A 20,291-nucleotide genomic window follows, 5' to 3' on the forward strand; every position below is an offset into this window, starting at 1 on the left:
TCTGCAGTCCAAATCCAGCCCACAGGCCCCCATGTGTGGTCACTGGTCAAAATCCTAGAATGTCCAGCCTGGAAGGGAGCTAAGGGGTCAAGTAGTCCTATCTCTCACTTGACTGAGGAAGAAGCTGAAACCCAGAGGGGCCAAGGGACCTGACCACGCCACCTAGCTAGCTAGGACAGAGCCAATACCCTCAACCGGAAGGACACAGGATACCTGTCGGCTGTGCGTCATTAGGTGGGGGGCCCCCAGCTCCACTGCGTTCTCTCCCACTTACTTGGCTCTGCAGAGAGCTCGCGTACACTGAATGCGCAAGGCTGATATCATCTTCCAAGCTCCGGGAGCCGAGCATCTGCCCTTTCATTTTCTCAAATGCCTCTTTGTATTTGCACTAAAGGGAAAGAGAGCGGGAGAGAGTAACAGCTCGAGGACAAGGGACACGGAATGGAAGAGGTGGGTATTGGGTGAAAATGTTTTGTTCTTTTGACAGTAACTGGGTGAGTTAAAAGAAAAGGCGCGGGAGTCGTCAAAAGGCCTATTCTTTCATATGCAAGCCTCCCAATGACTAAAGGGCTGGGATATGAAATGGCAGGACATGAGAGCGCTTGGGCCGCCCACACTGGAGGAAGGTGGGTACATTGTTAACAGTCTCTTCACGTGGACTTGCTTTAGGAAAGCGCTTGGTGGAGGGTGCATTTCATCTGCCGGGGGTCCATATTTACAGTCCAGCATCAGCTTTGTACCCTGGCTGGGGGATTTTTGCTGTTGCTGTAAGGCATGTTCCTTCTCACAGTCAGTTGGGAGAGCAGAGGATGTTATCCACAGGCAAAAGAAGGCAGGGGTTAGGGGCAAAGGGAATAAAAATTGGTGAGTATTAAACATTGTCCTAGGAATGGAGGTGGAGGCTTACATCACTTATGATTTCACCAGAGGCCTTTGCCGCCTGGAACGGAATGGCATCCAATCTCAGTTTATAGCCACCGTCTCGAAGTTTGCTCCAGGATTCCTTGTAACGCGTCTGTCGAGAAGATGTGCACCAATAAAGACCCTCCCGTGACCTGGTGGTTTCCTGAACTCCCATTATCAAAACGAGAATCTGGTTTCTTGTGGAGTTGTTTTCCCCCAGTGAGAGATCACTGTGGCTTAGCAAAAACCAACAAAGTGTTGGATCCTGCCTTATGTCCACCCCTGGAGGGGAGAGCCATGGGGGTGGGTTTAAAAAGCAAGAGCTTTGGAGTCAGAACCAGATCGCTCTGAGCAGCAGTTGATGGGAAGAAGGAGGCGTGAGGCTGCGTGGGCACAGCTCTTGATGGAGAATAAAGATGAACGACTGTCTCTACTGAAGAAGAGGAAAGCGGGTGCTGATAGGGAGGATGGAAGGGAAGAGTTAAGTCTCCCAAGTCTCTCTTTAGCTGGATGTCTATATTCCGATGCTCCCATATTCCAGCCCCTCAGTACAAATGTCCTTTGCACTCAGGAAGTTTTCCTAGTCTCATCCTTATCAATGAGCTTGAATCTTCTGCAGGACCAGCTACATAATTTGCAGGGCCCAGTGCAAAGGAAAACACAGGGCCCCTTATTCAGAAATCTCAACAAATTTCAACATGGTGACAGCAGAGCATTAAACCAAGTGTGGAAGAACAGGACGCTTCTGAGCATGGGATGCAGTACAACTGTGCAGGTCCCTGAACCTCCAGTAATTAAAACCAGCCCCCCCCCTCCTCCATCAGCCTCACCTCACTGATATTCATGGCATTCAGCTTGGCCAGCAGGACTTCCGGGAGATCCGCTGTCTGTGTGTAATGATGCTTTATGTTTTCTCCTTGTTCCCTGTATAACCTCTGTGGATGGAGAGAGGTTTTGCATTAAACCCAGAAGCCTCCCCCATACAGTCGTCAGCCAAGTTACACTCCAGGAGACAAGGGCACTGCAGCTGCCACCTCAGCACAGAGACAAGATCTTGGGCGCCCTGCCTCTCCCTGGCTCGTACGGCTAAGCGCGGTGACATGTACTTCATTCCCTCCGGAGTTCTAGTTCCCAGCCCAGAACATGACAGGCTGAAACTTCCCTCTCAGTTAATACTCCACTTGTAGCACACTGCTGAGATGGGTGTCAAATGAGAAAATGATGGCTGGTTAACATCTAGTAATTTCGTTATTAACTATAAGCTAGGAAAGGACATCAAAATTCAGCAGGCACAAGAGAAAATGGCTCTTCCACAGGCGAGATTTTCTCTGGACCTTCTACCCTCCTCCCCTCCTGCCACCTCAAGGAATCTTGTGCTAATAAACGTTTCCTGGGTGGGTCTGGGGCGCTATTCATCTAGAACTCTTATCTGGGCTTATGATAATTCTAGTACTTAGCAATGACACATGGAGTTGGCATCTGCCACCAGAGAAAGTTTCTAAACCAGGATTTTCCATCCCAAATCTTATTAGATGTGTCCAAGTTTCTACGTATCACAGCAGTGCCCCCTAGAGTTGGTTAGGATAAGGAAAAAAGCAGCTATTTTCTTTTTTTTTTTTTCCATACAAAAGTTCTTGTTTGACCATCTGTGTTTCTCAGAATTAAATTTGCTTCTGAAGGGGTGATGGTCAAGAAATTATCCATTTCTAAACCCGTAAGTTTGTAAATCATCCCATAACATATTCTGACAGGCACTCAAGCCATCTCAGAATGCCTGTCGAATAAGGCCCAACAGGAATAATCTGTTCAATTGGGAAGCAAGGGAGACATTTTGAAAGCCCTCCCCACCAAGTTTTGTCAATTTCCCTCATGGCAAGTTAAATGGTCTGAAGATATTTAAAAGGCACGTCCACCCTGCGCAATGACCTGGGGGCCCCTCTCAGTAGACTCAGCCGACCAGGGCTAATCCATGTCTTAACATGAATTTTTAGAGGACCTCATCATTCCGTCTAGTTTACAAGGAACCCTGCGCTGAGAGGGCAAAAGGCCAGATCTTGGCTTCATTTTATAAAGGGAGTATGGGAAATGGCTCGAAAGTTAGTCTAATGTACATAAATCAGACCCAAATCCTTTTCAAAGTCTTTGGGAGAATTCAGAAAGCAAGAATTCCTGCCGTGTGTCCCAAGAAGCCCTAGGCATTCTAATTCCTAGGTGTTATAATTACCAAGAATTTCGCCCAGAAGTCCCATGTCTGAAAACAATGCTTCAAAACAAAAGGAGAAGAGAAAAGACCTCGACCACAGACAAATCCTGGAGACATGCAAATGGGGAGGAGTGAAAGCATGGGGCAGTGGGGTGGTGGAGCCCTCCTTGGTATCCTAAGAGCAGCGGTAACACCCATCTACATCCTGATGAGGAGGCCCCGCCACTAAGGTGAGCCCTCAACAAAGGATAAGAAGCTCCTTCATCCTTAGAACAACAGAAGGAGCAAGCCAAGAACCCCTGGGCTTCAATCGCAGGGTTGAAAGAGGAGCCCACTCTTAGAGTCATAATGTATATACATTATCGCTTACATCCACTGCTTGGGTGTAACTAATTCTGGCCTGGACCATCTCCGGAGTGTCTTTAATACTGGTAAACTTCAAAGCATCTGGATGCTGACGGTACTTCTTCTGTTGAGCAGAAAAAGATCAAAGCTGTGAATTTTGTGCTGTTCTTTCATGCCATTTGAAAGAGAAAATCATAGGTTGTCTGAGATTAGAGTGAATTTGTGAACATAATTATTATTCGGCTTCCTCCATCTTTATATCCTAGGTGCCTTCAGGTTAATATTTGTTTCAATTTAAGAATAACCTCGTGTCAATTAACATTAAAGGATTTCTACCTGGTACAAAGAAAACATCTCAAAATTAGGTTATACCAGTAAAATACTAGAGGATACACACTTAGTAAAGGATTTTTTATATAGCCTTCAAATACTGTCTTGCAGTTGTTTACATATTTTAGTTCGGGTCTCCCAAGCAAGAAAGAACACTCACAGTTACATTTATCAGTTGAAGCTTTCTATTTTCCTTCCACAAAAGAATTGGGCAGAGACTACCAGAGTCAAAACCCTTGCATTTAAGTCAGTGACTGTACATTATCTAATCACTTTAGAAACCGGTTCAGTTAACATACACAATAATTCTATAAGGGTTATAAGAAAAAGGGTGCTATTATTGAAAGGAGTCATCATACAGTTTGAAAGAGACTGAGTAAAACAAAAAAAAATTACAAGAAATACAAATGCTAACAAAGTCCTAGATACCCAATTTTGAAGTATTCTGAAAATTATGCTTCAATACATTCCTTTTTTTTTTTTTTAAATTACAGTTCCAGTAGACTGAAAACAGTGGCTATCTTAATGGGATTATGAAGTATATCTTTTCTCCAATCAATTATTTTAGGAACACTTCCTTATTTATTGGGTTGGATATTTGTATACTGGGTTGTCTTAAGAAGACAGTTCAATATCCAGCTGAATTTGACCCATCAACTGTTTTTGTAAATAAAGATTTATTAGAACACAGTCGTGCCCGTTCATTTACGTATTGTCTATGGCTGCATCATGCTACAATGGTAGAGGTGAGCAGTTACAACAGAAGCAGTGTGGCCCACAAAATGAAAAATATTTACCATCAGGTCCTTTACAAAAAAAGGTTTGCTAACTCCTGCTTTAAATGACAGGTGTGTGTGCATTTGTGGCTCTTTCACGGTGCCTGGCATTCTGTCTGAAAATTTAGAGGCCAATCCAATTTGACACTAAACTGGAAATGTGCCAAACTGGAATGAGATGGTTGGGAAAAGTTGCTGGAAGATGTCTTGCCTTCCTGAAGTTTGAGGACTAAGTATAAAGCACGGAAGATAAGCAAATCTGTTGAATAAGTTTGCAAAATGTGGTAGAAGATTAAGACCACCATGGGACAAATGGTTCCAAAAAGATCCCTTGGATGCCAGACTTTGATGCATGAAGGAATCATCTCGAAGTCTAAGTGATGTGTATAATGGGAAGCGGTACCATTAGCATCTAGTGCGTAGAGGCCAGGGACGCTGCCAAACATCCCACAAGGCCCAGGACAGCCCCACCGCACAGAATTATCAAAACGTCCACAGGGCCAAGGTTGAGAAACCCTGATCTAATCTTTAAAAGATCTGCTCAGGGATACTGCCCTAAAATGCGAGGAAAGGGCTCCTTTCATAAGCCTTCAGGTCCAGCGAGGGTGGCTGCAAGTAGACGGGAGTGAGATTCAAATAGAAATGAGACCCTCCAACAAAAAAGAACCAGAACCGTGTCACGTGTTCGACACCACATGAATATTCAAAAACTGTTTACACTGCCTGCTGCAGAAAGAAAGAGGGAGAAAATGTGCGTGAAGTCACAAAAGGGCTTTCGAGGTGCAATAAATGTATCTTTTTATCATCTGTCCCGTGTTGCTTCATTAAAAAGGTAAGTTGGTGGGTAGCAATTGAGCTCTGTTTGATTGTCATTATTATTCATAATATCATTTGTCACCCACTTTGCTTTGGCCAGGGCTCTCTGGGCCCCTACTGGGGTGTGTTTGGTATGTAGTTTCCCTCTAATTACCAGCCTTAGTCTGGGTTTTGAGGCCTTTCATGTAGCTTTGCCTTCTTCTTTGCCTTTTGAGTGGAAATTATTTTAATTTTATACAGAAATGCCGCACGCCTAATGCAGCCAGGCCTGCTGCACGCTGTCAGGGAATCTCACCTCGCTAATGAGTTCTCCTGCCTTCTTCGCCTGCTCCACATTTAATGACCCGGTGGCGACCCAGCCCGTGCCTTTCATCCACTTCACATCTGCCCTGTATTGGTTCTGACAAAGGAGAAAGGAAAGAGAAAAAAAAGGCAGGCCATTGTTGGTGTGCGGACATTTAAAGGGCTGTTAACAGCTCCCCAATGTCGCCTTGGTGCCAGCTGAGTCAAATTAGATGCCACTTTTGCCTTATCTATTTCTGCACAGTCACAGGTAGGGCTCCAAAATGTAAATTAATTTCCCGCTTAATTGGAGCCGCCCTGCTGCCAGCGGCTTTGGCCCCGCCCGACACTATTGGGGGTGGGGCCGCAGGAGCCAAATGAGCCGCATCCCTCATTACAGGCCACGCAGACCTCCGGAAGAAGCCCGTCCTCGTTGTCTGCTTTGCCTGGTCTCTTGTTTAAAATGACATGCAGGGGAGAAGAAAATGAGAATTCACAACAGAACCCAGGTGGGGAGCTATTTGAGGGAATATCACAAGACATTCGAGGCTTCCCACGGTGCCAGTTCCTTCTTAGGAAGCTCGGTGCGGGGCGGGGGGTATTTCTCATTTTTTCCCTTGCCATTGAAGGAGTACTTTTAATGGAAAGCCATTTAAGTGGACACGTCTCTAAAACTAGCATATCACCTCTCGATCCGGAAAGAGCTCTACCTGGAAGGGTGTGTCTGCGCTGCCTCCACCCCACGCCCATGTGTGACAGTCTGGTTGCAACTGACCTGCCTGTTCGGTTCACCCACTTTCTCTTGCAAGAGTCAACCGAAGACGAAAGAATATAACGAGAAAGGGGAGAGGGTTGTTGACGACTAGCAAGGTGCCCTTTCTAAAAATGGGACTACCAACGTTAGAATGAGTACCAGGGATGCTCTCCCAGAGCAGGCCACAGTTAAGGTCACAAATACATGCCTCCCACCCCACTGTCGCCACCACCCTGCAAGAAGAAGAAATACGGAAAACATATGTAGATCAGAATTCCAAGAAGAAAGGAGTAATTGTATGATTTTTGGGGGTAGTATAGAATCTAAAATGGGCATAGTTTGAGTAAAAGATAAAGCACTAGGAAGCTAAAATGTTTCCACTTAGGGATCCAGAAACAGGTATCTCAGAGAATAAACGACATCCTGAAGGGTTTGGGAAAACCCTGGCACCAACACCAGCACACACACACATAAACCCACACACAGAGCTTACATCACTCTGTAAACCGTAAGCCTTCTTGGCCCATTCCACTTTCATGTCTGTGGGCAAAGCTGTAAAGTGATGGGATGCCGTCTTGTAGCCTATGTCTGTGGCTAAGTGCTGAGCCTTGCGGGCATGCACGAGGTGGATCATGTCCAGGGGGACGTGGCACTGGGATTTGGTGTCCTCGAATCCCTTCTTGTACTCCAGTTCACTCTGCAGCTTGGACATTTGCAGTGAGTGGCTCATTTGCGAATCCCCCTGGGCACCCTTAGCCCCAATGAGTTTCCCTCTGGACTTTTCATAGTTCTCCTTGTACTTCACCTAAATGAGAGGAAGAGAGCAGGGGTACATTAGCATCTCCTAAAGGAATTAAGTATCAAGCCATGCAAGAAAGTTAAAGCAAAGCCATATAACAGAATCCTATCAGAATTAGTGTCATAAAAAGCTTGCCTCCTTAGAACAACTGATGTATTTCCTTTGATCAAACAGTGAAAAAAAATATTACTACTCATTATTTCCTTTTACACCTGGACTGCCAGAAAGCTCAGAGCTAAACTGAAAATTCAGCTATAGAACAGTCTTCTCAATTTCCTGGTGAAATTCTATCTTGTCTCTATGTATTTCTGGGTTTATTTTTAAGTGGCCTGTTGCCTTCATGAAAGCCACTTTATAATCTTTTGTGGTAACAGTGAGAATATTATAAATAGAAAGTCATCACAAAATGAAAAAGACACAGAATATCTAAAATACAACTGCTGTTTCAGAAAGAAGCTCTAATTAAAGACAACTGAGGTACATATAAATATTTAGGAGTTATGGGGAGCAAAAGGGAGCACATTGGCCTGAAAAAGCACTAGGCCAAAGGTAATGAGGATCCGAAAAAAGAATAAATATAGGAGTGCTTTGAAAACTGTAACAGAATACTGGTGTGTGGCATCATTTCAACCTCATCATTACCGTGGCCATCAGGAGGCTTGGGCTCTACCCTCAAGTCTGCCAGCAAGAACAACGGTATTAATATCTGCCACAACTTATTGAACACTTACGATGAGCCAGGCGTGGTATAAATCTGTGTCCCTCAAAGTGCATCTGAAGACAAGTGCCGGTTTGTAAAATGGTACCAGTCGATAAGAGGCTTGTGTCATAACGGAAATCAACCACATTGCCAAGCCACTGTTTAGTTCAGCTGATACCTATATACATTTACGGATATATTTTCTGTATATATATGTACTATATATATATATATACACAATAGATACAGAATGTATATATATATATATATACACATGTATATATATTGGGGGTTTTTCTGGAAGCAAGACTTTCTCGATGAAGGTAGCAGAGTTTGACTTACATTCTGTCCTAGGCTCCTCATCTCACATCAGACTCACAACAGACAGCACTGGACTACAGAACACTTAATATACCTCAATTCATTTCATTTCCTCGTAACCATTTTGCAATTACCAATTTACCCATGAGTTAACTGAGATTTTGAAAGGTTAAACAACCTGCCCCAAATCACAAACTGGTAGGTGATGGAGTTGGGATTTTATCCCAAGTCTATCCGACACCAGAGCCTGTACTCTTAACCATCAGCAGGCCTCTGCAACCTTAGAAGGTCATGGAATGTCTCTGGGCATCAGCTTATCTGTAAAATGAGTGATTTGGATTACCACTCACACCACTACTGCTCATAATAACAGTTACGACTCACCAAAAACCAGTGTGCAGCAGGCAGTGTACCAGACACTTCAACGATTATCTCACTGCAAGGTGGTCATATTTATCTACATCTTACCCATTAGAACCCTGAGGCTCAGAGAGACTAAAAACCTGCCAGGACACTTTCAGACTCTCCCAGATGTAAATGTCAGGATTCGTGGTGTCGAGTACAAGCTGGGGACTGGCTTACCTCGCTGGCCAGGTCCCTCTTGGCTTTGGCTGCCAGGAAGGCCAAGGAGTCAAGACGCAGCTCAAACCCTTTCGCCTTCTGCTTTTCCCAGTTGCTCTTATACAGTTTCTAAGGGGATTTAGGAGAAAAGAGATCATCCTCATGTGAGAGGGCTTCGCTTAGACTCTTCAATGACCTCTCCAAGAGGCAAACACCTATTACATCCTTCTGTAGAAACCCTGAGAGCCAGAGAAACCTGTAACTGGAATACAACCAGGCCTTCTTGTTCCTGCCTTAAGGCCTCTTGCCACACAGGGCTTTGGCCAAAAGAGGCAGAAATTGAACTCCAGAAGACTTGGAAAATACTAGGCGTCTTCATGGAAGTCTTAATGACTTGTCACGGGTGGAATAACATTGCACAACACACAGCAGCATGTCTGAAAATTCTCTTCTCCATCTCTGTCCACACACCCCACCAGCCCAGCAGCTGCTCCAGCTGCACCCCTTTTCCTTTCCGAGCCCAGCCTCTAGTCCATGTGGGTCTTTTCTTTGTTCCTCCCATTTTTTGTCCTGCCCCCCACCTCCAGATTTCAAGTTCTTTCTTCTGGAAGGCTCCCTCCATTTCTGTGTGTGAATCAATTTAGCTTCTGTTGCTCCTTCTAATTCTCCCCTCTACCCATTCCTCGGATCAGGACCCTAAAGACCTGGGAGCCAAGCAGAAGAGCCAAGAAAGGCCCCTCCTTAGAAGACAGAGAAGGAAAGCTGGAACTGTGCAAGCTTTCGTGTCTAAGGAACAACTGCCCTGTGAACGCTCCTCTGAGTGTTTTGCATATATCAGCTCGCTGAAGCCTCAAGGCGACCTAATGTCGAGGAGACTAGGAGTGCCCTCATGTCCCATTTGGGGACAACCAAGAGCGAAGAAACTGGTTAAGCTTGCACACCTAGTAAGTGTTAGAAACAAGGATCAAACCCAGGCAGTTTGAAGCTAATGTCTGAGCTCTTATTTACTCCCCTCTTAACGCTGTTTTAACTCCAGTCCCGGAATAACCACTTCCTCCTACCCCATCCTAGAGTCAGTGGTTCAAATCTCCCACCAGCTCATTCCTACCAAAGGCTGGTCTTCCCTCCCCCTAAGATACTGGTCACGAGCTGTTTACAATGACCAGACGTACGCAACCTCAGCTGACACAGACACACCGACATGGCCGGTGGGTTCTGTGGACCAGGCGCCTACACGCAGGGAAGCAGAGCCCTGGGCTGCTCACTCCCTCTGGCTGTACCTCACTGAGATTGGCGGCGTTGGCTTGGGCCTGTAGGAAGAGAGGCTCGTCTTTGCTGATGCTGTACTGATGGACAGACTGCTCGTGCCCTGCTTTGTAGACCACCTGTAGGAAGAGAGCACCGGGTCAGAAGCAGGAGGCAAGGGAGGAGGTGGCTGGCCGCTCAGCTCCCTGTGTCTTACGTGGAAAGTCCACTACCAGACCAACCAGACCTGATGCTGCTGGCAGCGTGCAGGAAGCGAGGCTTAACGCAGAAGAGGTGATGCAGGAAGGAGCAGCAGCGGTGAGGGGCTGGGAGGAGAATGTAGCCGGGGCGTCAACCTGAGACCCCCTCTAAGGTTTTCGTTTTCACACCTTTCCCTTGAGGAGGCATCGACTTCCCCAAGCTGTTCCCATCCACAGTGTCCATGGCCACAAAAAGTAACCCACCTGAGGGCTCAGATGAGCACAGACTCCCCAGGTGGGAAAAATAAGAAGCATCCCCTGTCACCTGCACCCCATAATCAAACCTAATGTTTCCACAGGTACTGACACCTGGAAAGTGAACAGTAACCAAAAAGGCAACATGAGTGAACATCTCCTCTGTGGAAACCATATCACTCCTGCTCTTTCTCTCTTCCACCCTCTCCCACTCCCCAGCTTGAGTTTCCATGCAGTGGCTTTCTGCTGACTCTGAATTATGCTGATTGCATGCTTTCTGGCAGGTGTACCTGGACCTCTAGGAAGGAAAGGTAGGAACGTCCTGGCCAGATGGTAGCAGCTACACCTGTTCGGCTGTTGACCACTAACATGTAAATAACATGTGGTGTTTCGTTGTCCCACCTTCCACATTTGAGCTCAAGTGGGCATGAAATGCACACATCCCACAAGCAAATGTTATCCTCCTCTCTCCTGGCTCCAGAATTATGGAGTCTTTGATAAGACAGAAAAGAAGGAGAAAGAAAGAAGGAACTAGGAAAGACTGAAAGCTGAAAAGGAATAATGTCAGTTGACATCTGCCCTTAACAACCAGAGGAGAAGTGTAGTGGGGTGGGGCAGGGAGGCCTGGAAGCCCATAGAGAGGTGGGTCCAGCCTATTTAAAGGAAAGGCTCTTCGGTCCCTGGATCGTGCATGGGCAGCACCCGCTGTTGTCCCCAGAGGTTCCCAGGCCCATGACACAGCAGCCCGGTGGAGAAAGGGCAGCCTGGGACTCACCCCGCTCTGCAGCTCCTGGCTCCTCTTGGCGTGCTCCATCTGGGAACTGTCGGCCACACTGGTAAACTTCAGCTCGTCCACCCTCTGCCTGTAGTTTTTCTGTTTCCAAAGAAAAGGGACCCCATGGCATTAGGATCGGGCTGTCCCCACCATCACACACATGCATACACACGCATACCTTCTGTGACCCAAGCATTTCCCCAGGGGGGATGCTCCAGCTGGTCCTATAGCTTAAAGAGGACCATGCAGACCTGAGACTTCCAGCCCTGGTGAGCTGGTTTTAGTTGCTACTACTGAATGGGGACTCGAATTTTCCCTTCTGTGAACCCTGTATGTTACCATGAGCCCTGGGATGGATCCGTTTTATAAACCTAGATCTGACATAGGAGAGCGAGGTGGAGGGAACTTGGACTTTGCAACCATGAATCCCAAAGTCCAAATCTCCCGTCTACCTATTCGGCTTCACGGCCTTGGGCACATCGCTGGATCACCTGAGCCACTCGGGCTTGGACTGTACAGTGTGGAAAACACTAGAAGCTGCTTCACTGAGGGTGGTGCAGAGGCTTCAATGCCACACTTCCCACGAGTCGAGTCCCTGGGCAGAGTAAGTGTTCACTACGCTCGCCATCACTGTTATTCACGGTGCCGTCAGGATGACCCAGGAAGTATCAGCTCTAACGAAGGGCAACACCAAGAGTCACATTCAACAGGTGGGTGGCAAGGTGGGATTTGCCCTTCCAGCTCTCCGTGTGCCAGATCACTGGGCTTGTCTTCATCATGTTGCCATCTCACAGCCACAATGCAACTGGCAAAATTTGAATGTGCTAATTCTGTCCCCCCACGGGGACTTCTTGTCCTTCCCGGAGGCTGGTTCCTCTGGCTTTTCCGTTGGAGTTGCCAGAGTTGATGGGAAAGGAAGCTGCTGAGAATGGCTTATGGAAGCAAAAGCTTCATGTGGTGGGGAGATCAGAGACGAGCAGAGCCCCCAGTGCTGTCAGCAAGAGGGTTGTCGATACTAGTCGAACCCAAAACAGGGATTGGAATATGGAAAACTCCAAAATTTCTTCCCTTCGGGAAAAAAATGAATCTGCAAAAAATATTCCAAAGAGACTTGTACTTTTTCTTTCTCATTCCAGTGTGTTGAATGGGAAAACTCCTTCCCTACGTAATTGAAGGAAGTCACAGTGCCCCTCCCATGGCTGGAAATTCCCGGGCATCCCAGCCTCTGCATTGGTCAAATCATAAGTGTGTAGGGAGGAACCAAGAGCCCACCCTGCCCAGGGCAGAGCAGGGACATGAAAAAGGCAAAGGAGCTTGAGGAGCTTGAAAATTAGTCAGTATAGGAAGTGAGACAGGAACGGGCATTCCTAAGGCAGAAGGTCCCCTTACTGCACCCCATCCAAGTCAAATGGGGTTCGGCTTGCTCCACCTGGATTTCAGTTGGTCTCAGAGAAGTTAAGTAATGAGAACCCTCCTTATTTATGCACTCTAACTTTCAATGTGTCTGTGTCTGAAAGAAGGATGGGTACAGTTGAAAAATGAGAATAAATTACAAAACGTGCTTTGGGGATTCAATTTTGTTTAATAGTCCAGAGCTGGGGCATTGGACCAAAATACTGGGTACAGATCCCAGCTCTGCCACTTACTGAAATGTGGTTCTGTCTCTCACCTTTCGCAAATGTAAAATGGGGATATTAATAGAATACTACTAGTGTCTACTCACATAGCAATAGTAAATGTGAGCAACGAATGAACAATAGGTATGTAATACACTCAAAGTCATCAATGAATGATAGCAGTGGTTACATAATTATTACCAGTCCATAAATGGCAGCTGTTATCGTCACTATTATTACCATATGTGAGAGAAATGCCAACTCAGCCTTCCTGGCACCGAAATAAGAAACCCCTTTGAAGATCCCAAACAGAGCTCCCGCAATAGTCCCATTTCCAAACAAAATGTCCTTCAAAAGTCCTCCTCTGCCTGCTGCCAACGCCAGCTCTACACGGTATAAAGAGAAGCACAGGCTTGGAGCCGCAGGGACTTTGTAGAGCATCCTTTCCAACGTTCTCATTTTTATAAGAGAGAAAGAGGATCGGCAGTGTTGAGTGACTTGCCCGAAGTCTGCAGTGAGTTTAAGGCACACGCACCATGAGAATGCCGACCTCCAAACACCAGATTCTCTGATTCAGAAGGAATCACACACTTCTTACACGACAAACATGTTTCCTACGTGACTAACTGTATATCACAACCGTTCTGAACGAGGCTTTGGATCCAACTCCTACTTTTAGTTGGCTTCTTACAAATGCCTCCCCGGGAAGCTTAAGGGTATGAAAGTTAGTTCAGGGTGTGCTATGCGTGCAAAATGAAGAAGTGCTCTTCTGAGTCTCACTCAAAATAAGCGTGGGGCTGGGGGAGGAATCAGAGGGAAAGGTGGCTCTCTCGGTGGTGACTTGGGCTGAGAGAGACTAGAAGCTGGGGGCCTGGGCTCAGGTTACCTCGCTGACCAGCTGCCCAGCCTTCTTGGCCTGCTCCAAAGTGAGGCTGCCTTCCGTCAGCCACCCAACGCCTTTCATCCACGAGAGGTCGGCCTTGTACTGCAGCTGCAAGAGAAAAACCAAGCTCTAATCAGACACGTGGATGCGGATGGGGCAAAATTAACGGGCGAGTTAGGAAAGCCCTCGATCCTGTATCTGTCTCTGTGGAAGAGCTGCTCTCCGCTCTGTTATAGTCGGGCAGAGCTCTGCTTGGGGGTGAAGCCACTGGCTCACCTTGTAATCAGAAGAGGCTGTTCTACCTTAACTCTGAAACACCTCACTGCCTTACCAAAGAGAGGGCTTTTCAGACTTTTCGCCTAAGGATCTTATCTGCCAACCTGCTACACTTCCCAGATGTACATTTTAACATTTACCAGATTTACCATTTTCAACACTTGCTTCCTCTTTGCTCATCCCGTTACCGACACATCTTGACTTTCGCAATAGCTCTGAGCCCCAATCCTCCACCCTCTAGTCTCCACCGTCTTGACTCATTCTCCATCTCTACCTCCCCATCCATCCTCCCTGGGCCTGGCACATCTCCAGAAATTCTTCTTAGTCCTCTGAGTCACCTAATGGACTCATGCACAGGTTCTAAATCACTCTGAAATTGTCACTGTATCCAGTTGCAAGAGATGCGTGGGGAGAGCTGGCAAAGGGCCAGGGCTCACCTCACTCTGCAGCCCATAGGCTTTCTTGGCCCAGCAAGTCTTCATATCTTCAGGCAGTGCGGTGTATCCATGCAGTTTCTTCCTGTAGCCCTGGTCACTGGCCAGCGCTTGGGCCTTCTTAGCGTGCCTCAGGTTGACCATGTCCATGGGCAGGTGAAAGTGGGTCTTACTCTTTTCGAAGCCTTTCTTGTATTCAACCTTGAACGCACCAAAACACGCTGTATTACGTGAAGCCTGCCTTGGCAGGAGTGATGTGAAAACACCGGAAAGTAGGCCAGGTTTCCATGAGGAACTGGCACTCTGGACGATGGCACCTGTCTGTCCAAAGGATGTGATGCAAGTCTTGGCTCTGTAAGGTGGTGGCACCTGGAAACTGAGGTCTCACACTACTTTGTCTCTGGGAGGAATGCCTCCTAACTCTTTTTCCCCAGTTGCTCCAGGAAGAGAACGCTCTACCCGTGGTTTCTGTAGAAACTTTAAGAGGCAAAATAACAAAGCTTGGGCTCCAGGGCCAGCCAAGCTTGAGTTCAAATCTGATCAGCCCTTTGTCAGCTAGATGACCTCTAGAAAGTCACATTACCTCTCTAATGGCTCGATTTCCTTGGAGGGCTATTGTGATAAGTAAACAAAAGAGTAGCTCAAACCCACTTAGCGCAGGGATGGCATAGAGCAAACACTTGATAAGTGTTAGCAATGAGGATGATGGTGTGATGATGGTGGTGATGGTGTTTCTGGTGATATGGTGATAATGATGGTGGTATGGTGATGGTGTGATGGTGAGGAAAGGTAGTACAGTAGAAGCAGCACGGTGCCAGTAAGTAAGAGTTCTAGGGTCTAATTCTCTACTCCTCCACCACTACCACTGACTACTATATGACTTTGGGCAAGTCCATCTTTTTTTGGCCCCATTTGCTCCAACTGCAAATGGGAAATACCAATTTGTTCTCTGTCTAAACTGAAGCCAAATGCTTCATGACTATGCACATCACAGGGCTTGTTCTGTAGGCACAACCACAATGGTGACCCAGATGCCAACACTCTTATTCTATTTCAAGCCCTGGGTCCTTCATGACTCATTAGGTAATTATATCTGACTGCATCATCAAAGCGGCATAAGCTGACCTCACAGCTTAGAGCAGGCCATCGTAAAGCAGAAAACCAATGCCCGTGCTTCCTTTCTGCCTGTTCGGCATTGACAACAAAGTCTTAATTAGAAACCAAGTCTGACCTTCTGGCAGAACTTTCCTTCCCCAAAGGCTTCTGGTAAGTGACATTTACCAAAGTTAACCTCCAGCCATTACAGTTGTTTACAAGCAGTGTCATTCTGAGTGGTTGGAGCCTGGATGCCCCAGTTGGTGGCTAAACATTTTGAATATCGTGTGTGTTCGGACGAGAGGATTCATCCAGGACATCACCTCAATAAACAGGATGCCTCCTGTCTAACTCTCCCAGTAGAATTAAGCTCCATTAGGGAGGAACCAGTTATGTGCTGTTTGTTCTTACGGCCCCAGTGTCTCACACCGTATCTCACGCAGAGTAGCTGTTTAGTAAACACCCGCAGAGTGAATAGATGTGGCCGATCATCTTGTACCGTGAACAGTAGATGCCGGTCACCCTTAGGGACCACATGCTTCTCATCTACTTTAAAAGAACAGTATCCTTTGCCAAAATAAAGAAAGAGAAAACACTTCTCATGCAAGCCAGGAAAGAAACTATAAGTGGAAGTGGAAAAAATAACAGTCTCCGGTGAAGCAGGCCGGGGTAAAACTTTCAGAGCAGCACAACGCTAAGTGAAGCTTCGGGGGGTAGAAAAGCGTTTACCTCACTGCTCATCTTGGCAACCTGCAGGGAGTGCAGAAGCCTCGTGTCTGTAGTTCCCAGGACTTTGCCTTTTGCTTTTTCATAATCTTCTTTGTATTTAATCTTGAGAGAAAGAGGAAAGTCGACTGTGAGAGAGAAACTTTGCCATCTAAGGGGCTGTGGTTTAACAAGTGCAAGGGGAACAAATCTAAAAAAACACCTCCCAGTCTTTCTCGAACCCAGTGGAAGATTAAAGTATAGCGATGTTTACAATGTTAACAGTCATTATTTTTTTCTGCGGGACCACTGACGTTTCACCGGAACAATTTCTTATGCATTTCTGAGTTAATGAGAGAAAACCTACATTGCTAGCAAGCTCTCCGGAGGCTTTGGCGGCCAGCAGAGACATGGCATCCAGCTTCATCTCAAATCCCTTCCCCTTTGTCTTCTCCCAGCCTTCTTTGTACTTAACCTGACAAACAAGAACGCAGGTGAATGGGAGTCGCTATCCAGAGTCCTGCCAAAAGTTGAACAGAATTTTGTTTTTTCAATAACAAAGTCTTCTTCTGTTTACAGACCAGAATTTTGGCTGTTATCAAAGTGATATCATCAATTATTAACACAGTTGATTCCCTCACTGTAGGGTCATGCGGGGCAGTGCTAATGGGAGGGGGCAAAGAGAAGACCCATGGGTTCATCCTAGCGCTGTTGTTTCCTGATCATGTGACCTTGGACAAATCACTTTACCTCTTTGGGCCCCAGTTTACCATTTGAAAAAACAATATTATATTATCTGTCTCAGGGTGGCTGTGAGAATAAATTGTATACACGAAAACAGATAACCTAAGCACGTAAGGTGCAACACAGATGTAAGTTATTATTATCGCCATGGTAGTAACACCTGACTCTCTCTATCTGATACCAAAGCCCAGGCCACCAACTGTGTCTCTGTAGTAAATGCCTCCAAGGGGTTATAACAACTGAATAATTCCATATGTAAAGTGCCTATCCCAATGCCCAGCACAGAATAAGCATATGGAAAAGGTTATTCCTTCTTATTTATTTTTTTCTATTGAAGTATAGTTAATTTACGATGTTGTGCCAGTTTCAAGTGTACAGAAAAGTGATTTAGATGTGTGTGTGTGTGTGTGTGTGTGTGTGTGTAGATTCTTTTCCATTATGGGTTATTACAAGATATTCAGTATAGTTCCCTGTGCTATACAGTAGGTCCCTACTGTTTACCTATCCTATATATAGTCGTGTGTATATATGTTAATCCCAAACTCCTAATTGATCTCTCCCCATCCAAGGTTAGTTCCTTTCTACGTTCTCCTGCCCTACAAATCCCATTGAGAAGCCTAATCATAGCCTAGCTGTGACTCCCGGAAGAAGCTGGTGATTGAGACTGGTCTTCTTAGAACGTAAATTTTACCCACACCGCAAAGCACCAGCTAGAAGTCATCAGGATGATGGTGATACTGATGAGGGGTGTGTGTGTGTGTGTGTGTGTGTGTGTGTGTGTGTGTGTGTCCCAGCACACATCATACATGTGCATATACAGTGAGAATTCAATTGCTATGATCCATGGAGCCCCGTGAACTACCACATGCCATGAGACAGCAAAATTCAAAATTATAACCTGATGGGCGCCTCTGATGAACCTCTCCATGGACAGAATAGGCCCTGGTCCCTGTTTTGCTGGACCATCCTTGCATCTTCATTTTCACGTCTGTGAGTAACCCTCACCACGATCTCACCGATGCTGCTGGCTTACCTCACTAAACAATTCGGCATTGGTTCTGGCCTTCACCAGCTGAGGTACATCCTGTGGCAATGTGTAATTCAACTTATTTTTCTCATAATCAGCACGGTAATTCACCTGTTGGGTTTAAAATAAACCTGAAGGGTAAGTGCATGGTTTTTACATGGGCAGAAGGAGAACTTTGGAGGGAACACTCTCTTTTTCACTTTCTTTTTGTAGGCCTGTAGCCGAGAAGGAGTTTCCGGAAAAGGCCTTTTACAAGGAAGCCTGTAATTTTAGGAGTGTTTTAAATTAACAGATTGAAGACCAAATGAAAAGTCAGACAACTCAAAGGCATGCTCAAAGTTATGAGTTTGCAAAAGATTTCCCTGTGGCCACCTCACCCACCGTTCTCTGAGGCACTTGAGGGCATGAAACTTATTTTTTTAACTTGCGGCAGTTCTGAACCTCTTGCCATGTGCAGGGTAGATACTCAAAGAGTAATTATCTAATGCCTGCCCCCATTGGATAAAAGCCATCTTAAATCACACACAAAAACAGCCAACCAGACATTATATGATTCTCAGCGGAAGAACACAGCATCATCTGAGAAGCAGTCTTGCCCCCAAATTAAACCGGAACCTGATCAAACCTATAGATCCAACTACTATGTTACAGGCATTTGTAGGCCAGAGGAATACATGAAGTCCACAATGGGATGCAGTCAGCAAAGCTCAGATGTGGGAAATGTTATAGGACAAACAGTTCAAGTTCTTCAACAAACAACTTGCAAGAAAAGAAAAGTGATAAAGAGGAAAGCTTCAAGATGAAAAGAGTCTTGAAGACATATCAACCAATCACAAAGTGTGGACCTTATTTGGAGCTTGATATCTTTTAGAGATTCATACTGAAATATTTATAGATTAAATTATACAATACTTAAGATTTTCTTCAAAATAATATGGAGGGGGGAAGTGGATGGGCATATAGAAGCAAGACTGGCCATGAGTTAATAGTAGTTGAGCTGAGTGATGGGTACCTGGTGATTCATTATGACATTCTTTCTACTTTTGAATGTATTTGAAATTTTGTATAATAAAACATTTAAATCAAAGAGAGTCATCTCATGGTTGTAATAGGACACATGTCACCATCAATGAAAGTCAAATCTTTGGGGAACCAGATACCCAGACCCTGTAAAGCAATTACAAGTCCCCGATATCCAGCTGGGCAGGGGCAGGCCACTTACATGACTCAGTTGCTGGGCGTTGATTTTGGCTTGAACAATCTGAGGGGTGTTGGTCACAGAGCTGTACTTCAGCTTGTCAATGCTTTGCCTGTAGTTGACCTGGGTGAAAAGAGGCAAAGAGACACAAGAAGTCATTTGTACTTTACTCTAAGATTTACTTAGCTCCCGCTCAGCCCTACAGAGCCATGATTCTCAAATCAGCAGAGAAAGAATCAGATTCCATTTGGAGACCAAAAGATACTCCAAGCCAACAGATGGAAAAACAGTCCACTGAAGACTGAGTGACTTGAACAGGCAGCTCATAAAAGAGGTCAACTAAATGGCTGGTGAACGGAGGAAAATGTGTTCATCCACATCGTTAAATCAGAGAAAGGTGTTTTAAAACCTATAGGCTCCCGTCTAGGCCCTTTAGTCAATTAGGCTTTCGCTCTGTTTGCAGCAGTCAGATCACCATCAAACACCCCATGCATGGTCTTCATGACTCAGTTTAATTGTCCAAAGCCCAGGGCCTCTCCCAGTATCCCACACAGTGTGGCAGCTTCTTTAGGCCTAGCTTCTGCCTAAGACCTCCATACCCCTTCCCTGCATCCCTACTAGCTATTGCCAACTCTGTCCACACCTCCACCTACTGCCTCTGGCCATACTCCTCTGGCAGCTGGCTCTGCCCTCACAGGGGTAGCACTGCAGCCAGCACTGCACTTCCCTACTGTTTTCTGTCTGTCTAAACTAGACTCTGATGTCTTTGCCATTCTGTCTGACTGCTGTCACCTCCCTGGGTGACAGCCCACCTCAGTGAGTCACAGGCCACTAGCTGGATGGCACTAGGTTGGCACTAGTCAGTGTTTGGCCTCATCGTTGGGGAGGTAGTAAGGAGTGGTGGGGACTGGGGCGAAGGGCAGCAGCTACCACTCAGCTCTAGGAGATGGTAATCCTGCATCAAAGTGGGGTTCAGAGTAGACAGTCCAATTACTCCAAAGAAACCAGAAATCTATATTATTATGTAAATTCTTACACTTTTTAAATG

The 20,291-nt window shown here is 46.0% G+C and overlaps 1 protein-coding gene across 1 annotated transcript in view; it reads right to left on the reverse strand.

Annotated features, from left to right (window-relative positions):
* NRAP (nebulin related anchoring protein) overlaps positions 1–20,291 on the reverse strand; it is a 62,599-nt gene that overhangs the window by 24,807 nt on the left and 17,501 nt on the right. Inside the window, exons 10-24 of the mRNA XM_089898194.1 lie at positions 19,268–19,366; positions 18,052–18,156; positions 16,642–16,749; positions 16,299–16,400; positions 14,478–14,675; positions 13,768–13,872; positions 11,266–11,364; positions 10,071–10,175; positions 8,812–8,919; positions 6,903–7,214; positions 5,669–5,773; positions 3,477–3,575; positions 1,734–1,838; positions 908–1,015; positions 275–388 (exon numbers count right to left, since the gene is read on the reverse strand). Coding sequence (XP_089754320.1) covers positions 275–388; positions 908–1,015; positions 1,734–1,838; positions 3,477–3,575; positions 5,669–5,773; positions 6,903–7,214; positions 8,812–8,919; positions 10,071–10,175; positions 11,266–11,364; positions 13,768–13,872; positions 14,478–14,675; positions 16,299–16,400; positions 16,642–16,749; positions 18,052–18,156; positions 19,268–19,366 — 1,872 coding nt within the window. The remainder of the gene's footprint in view (positions 1–274; positions 389–907; positions 1,016–1,733; positions 1,839–3,476; positions 3,576–5,668; positions 5,774–6,902; positions 7,215–8,811; positions 8,920–10,070; positions 10,176–11,265; positions 11,365–13,767; positions 13,873–14,477; positions 14,676–16,298; positions 16,401–16,641; positions 16,750–18,051; positions 18,157–19,267; positions 19,367–20,291) is intronic.

Source organism: Delphinapterus leucas, chromosome 16, assembly GCF_059928025.1.
Source record: "Delphinapterus leucas isolate spDelLeu-1000000601 "Yukka" chromosome 16, BTC_Dleu_Yukka2, whole genome shotgun sequence".
Taxonomy (NCBI): domain Eukaryota; kingdom Metazoa; phylum Chordata; class Mammalia; order Artiodactyla; family Monodontidae; genus Delphinapterus; species Delphinapterus leucas.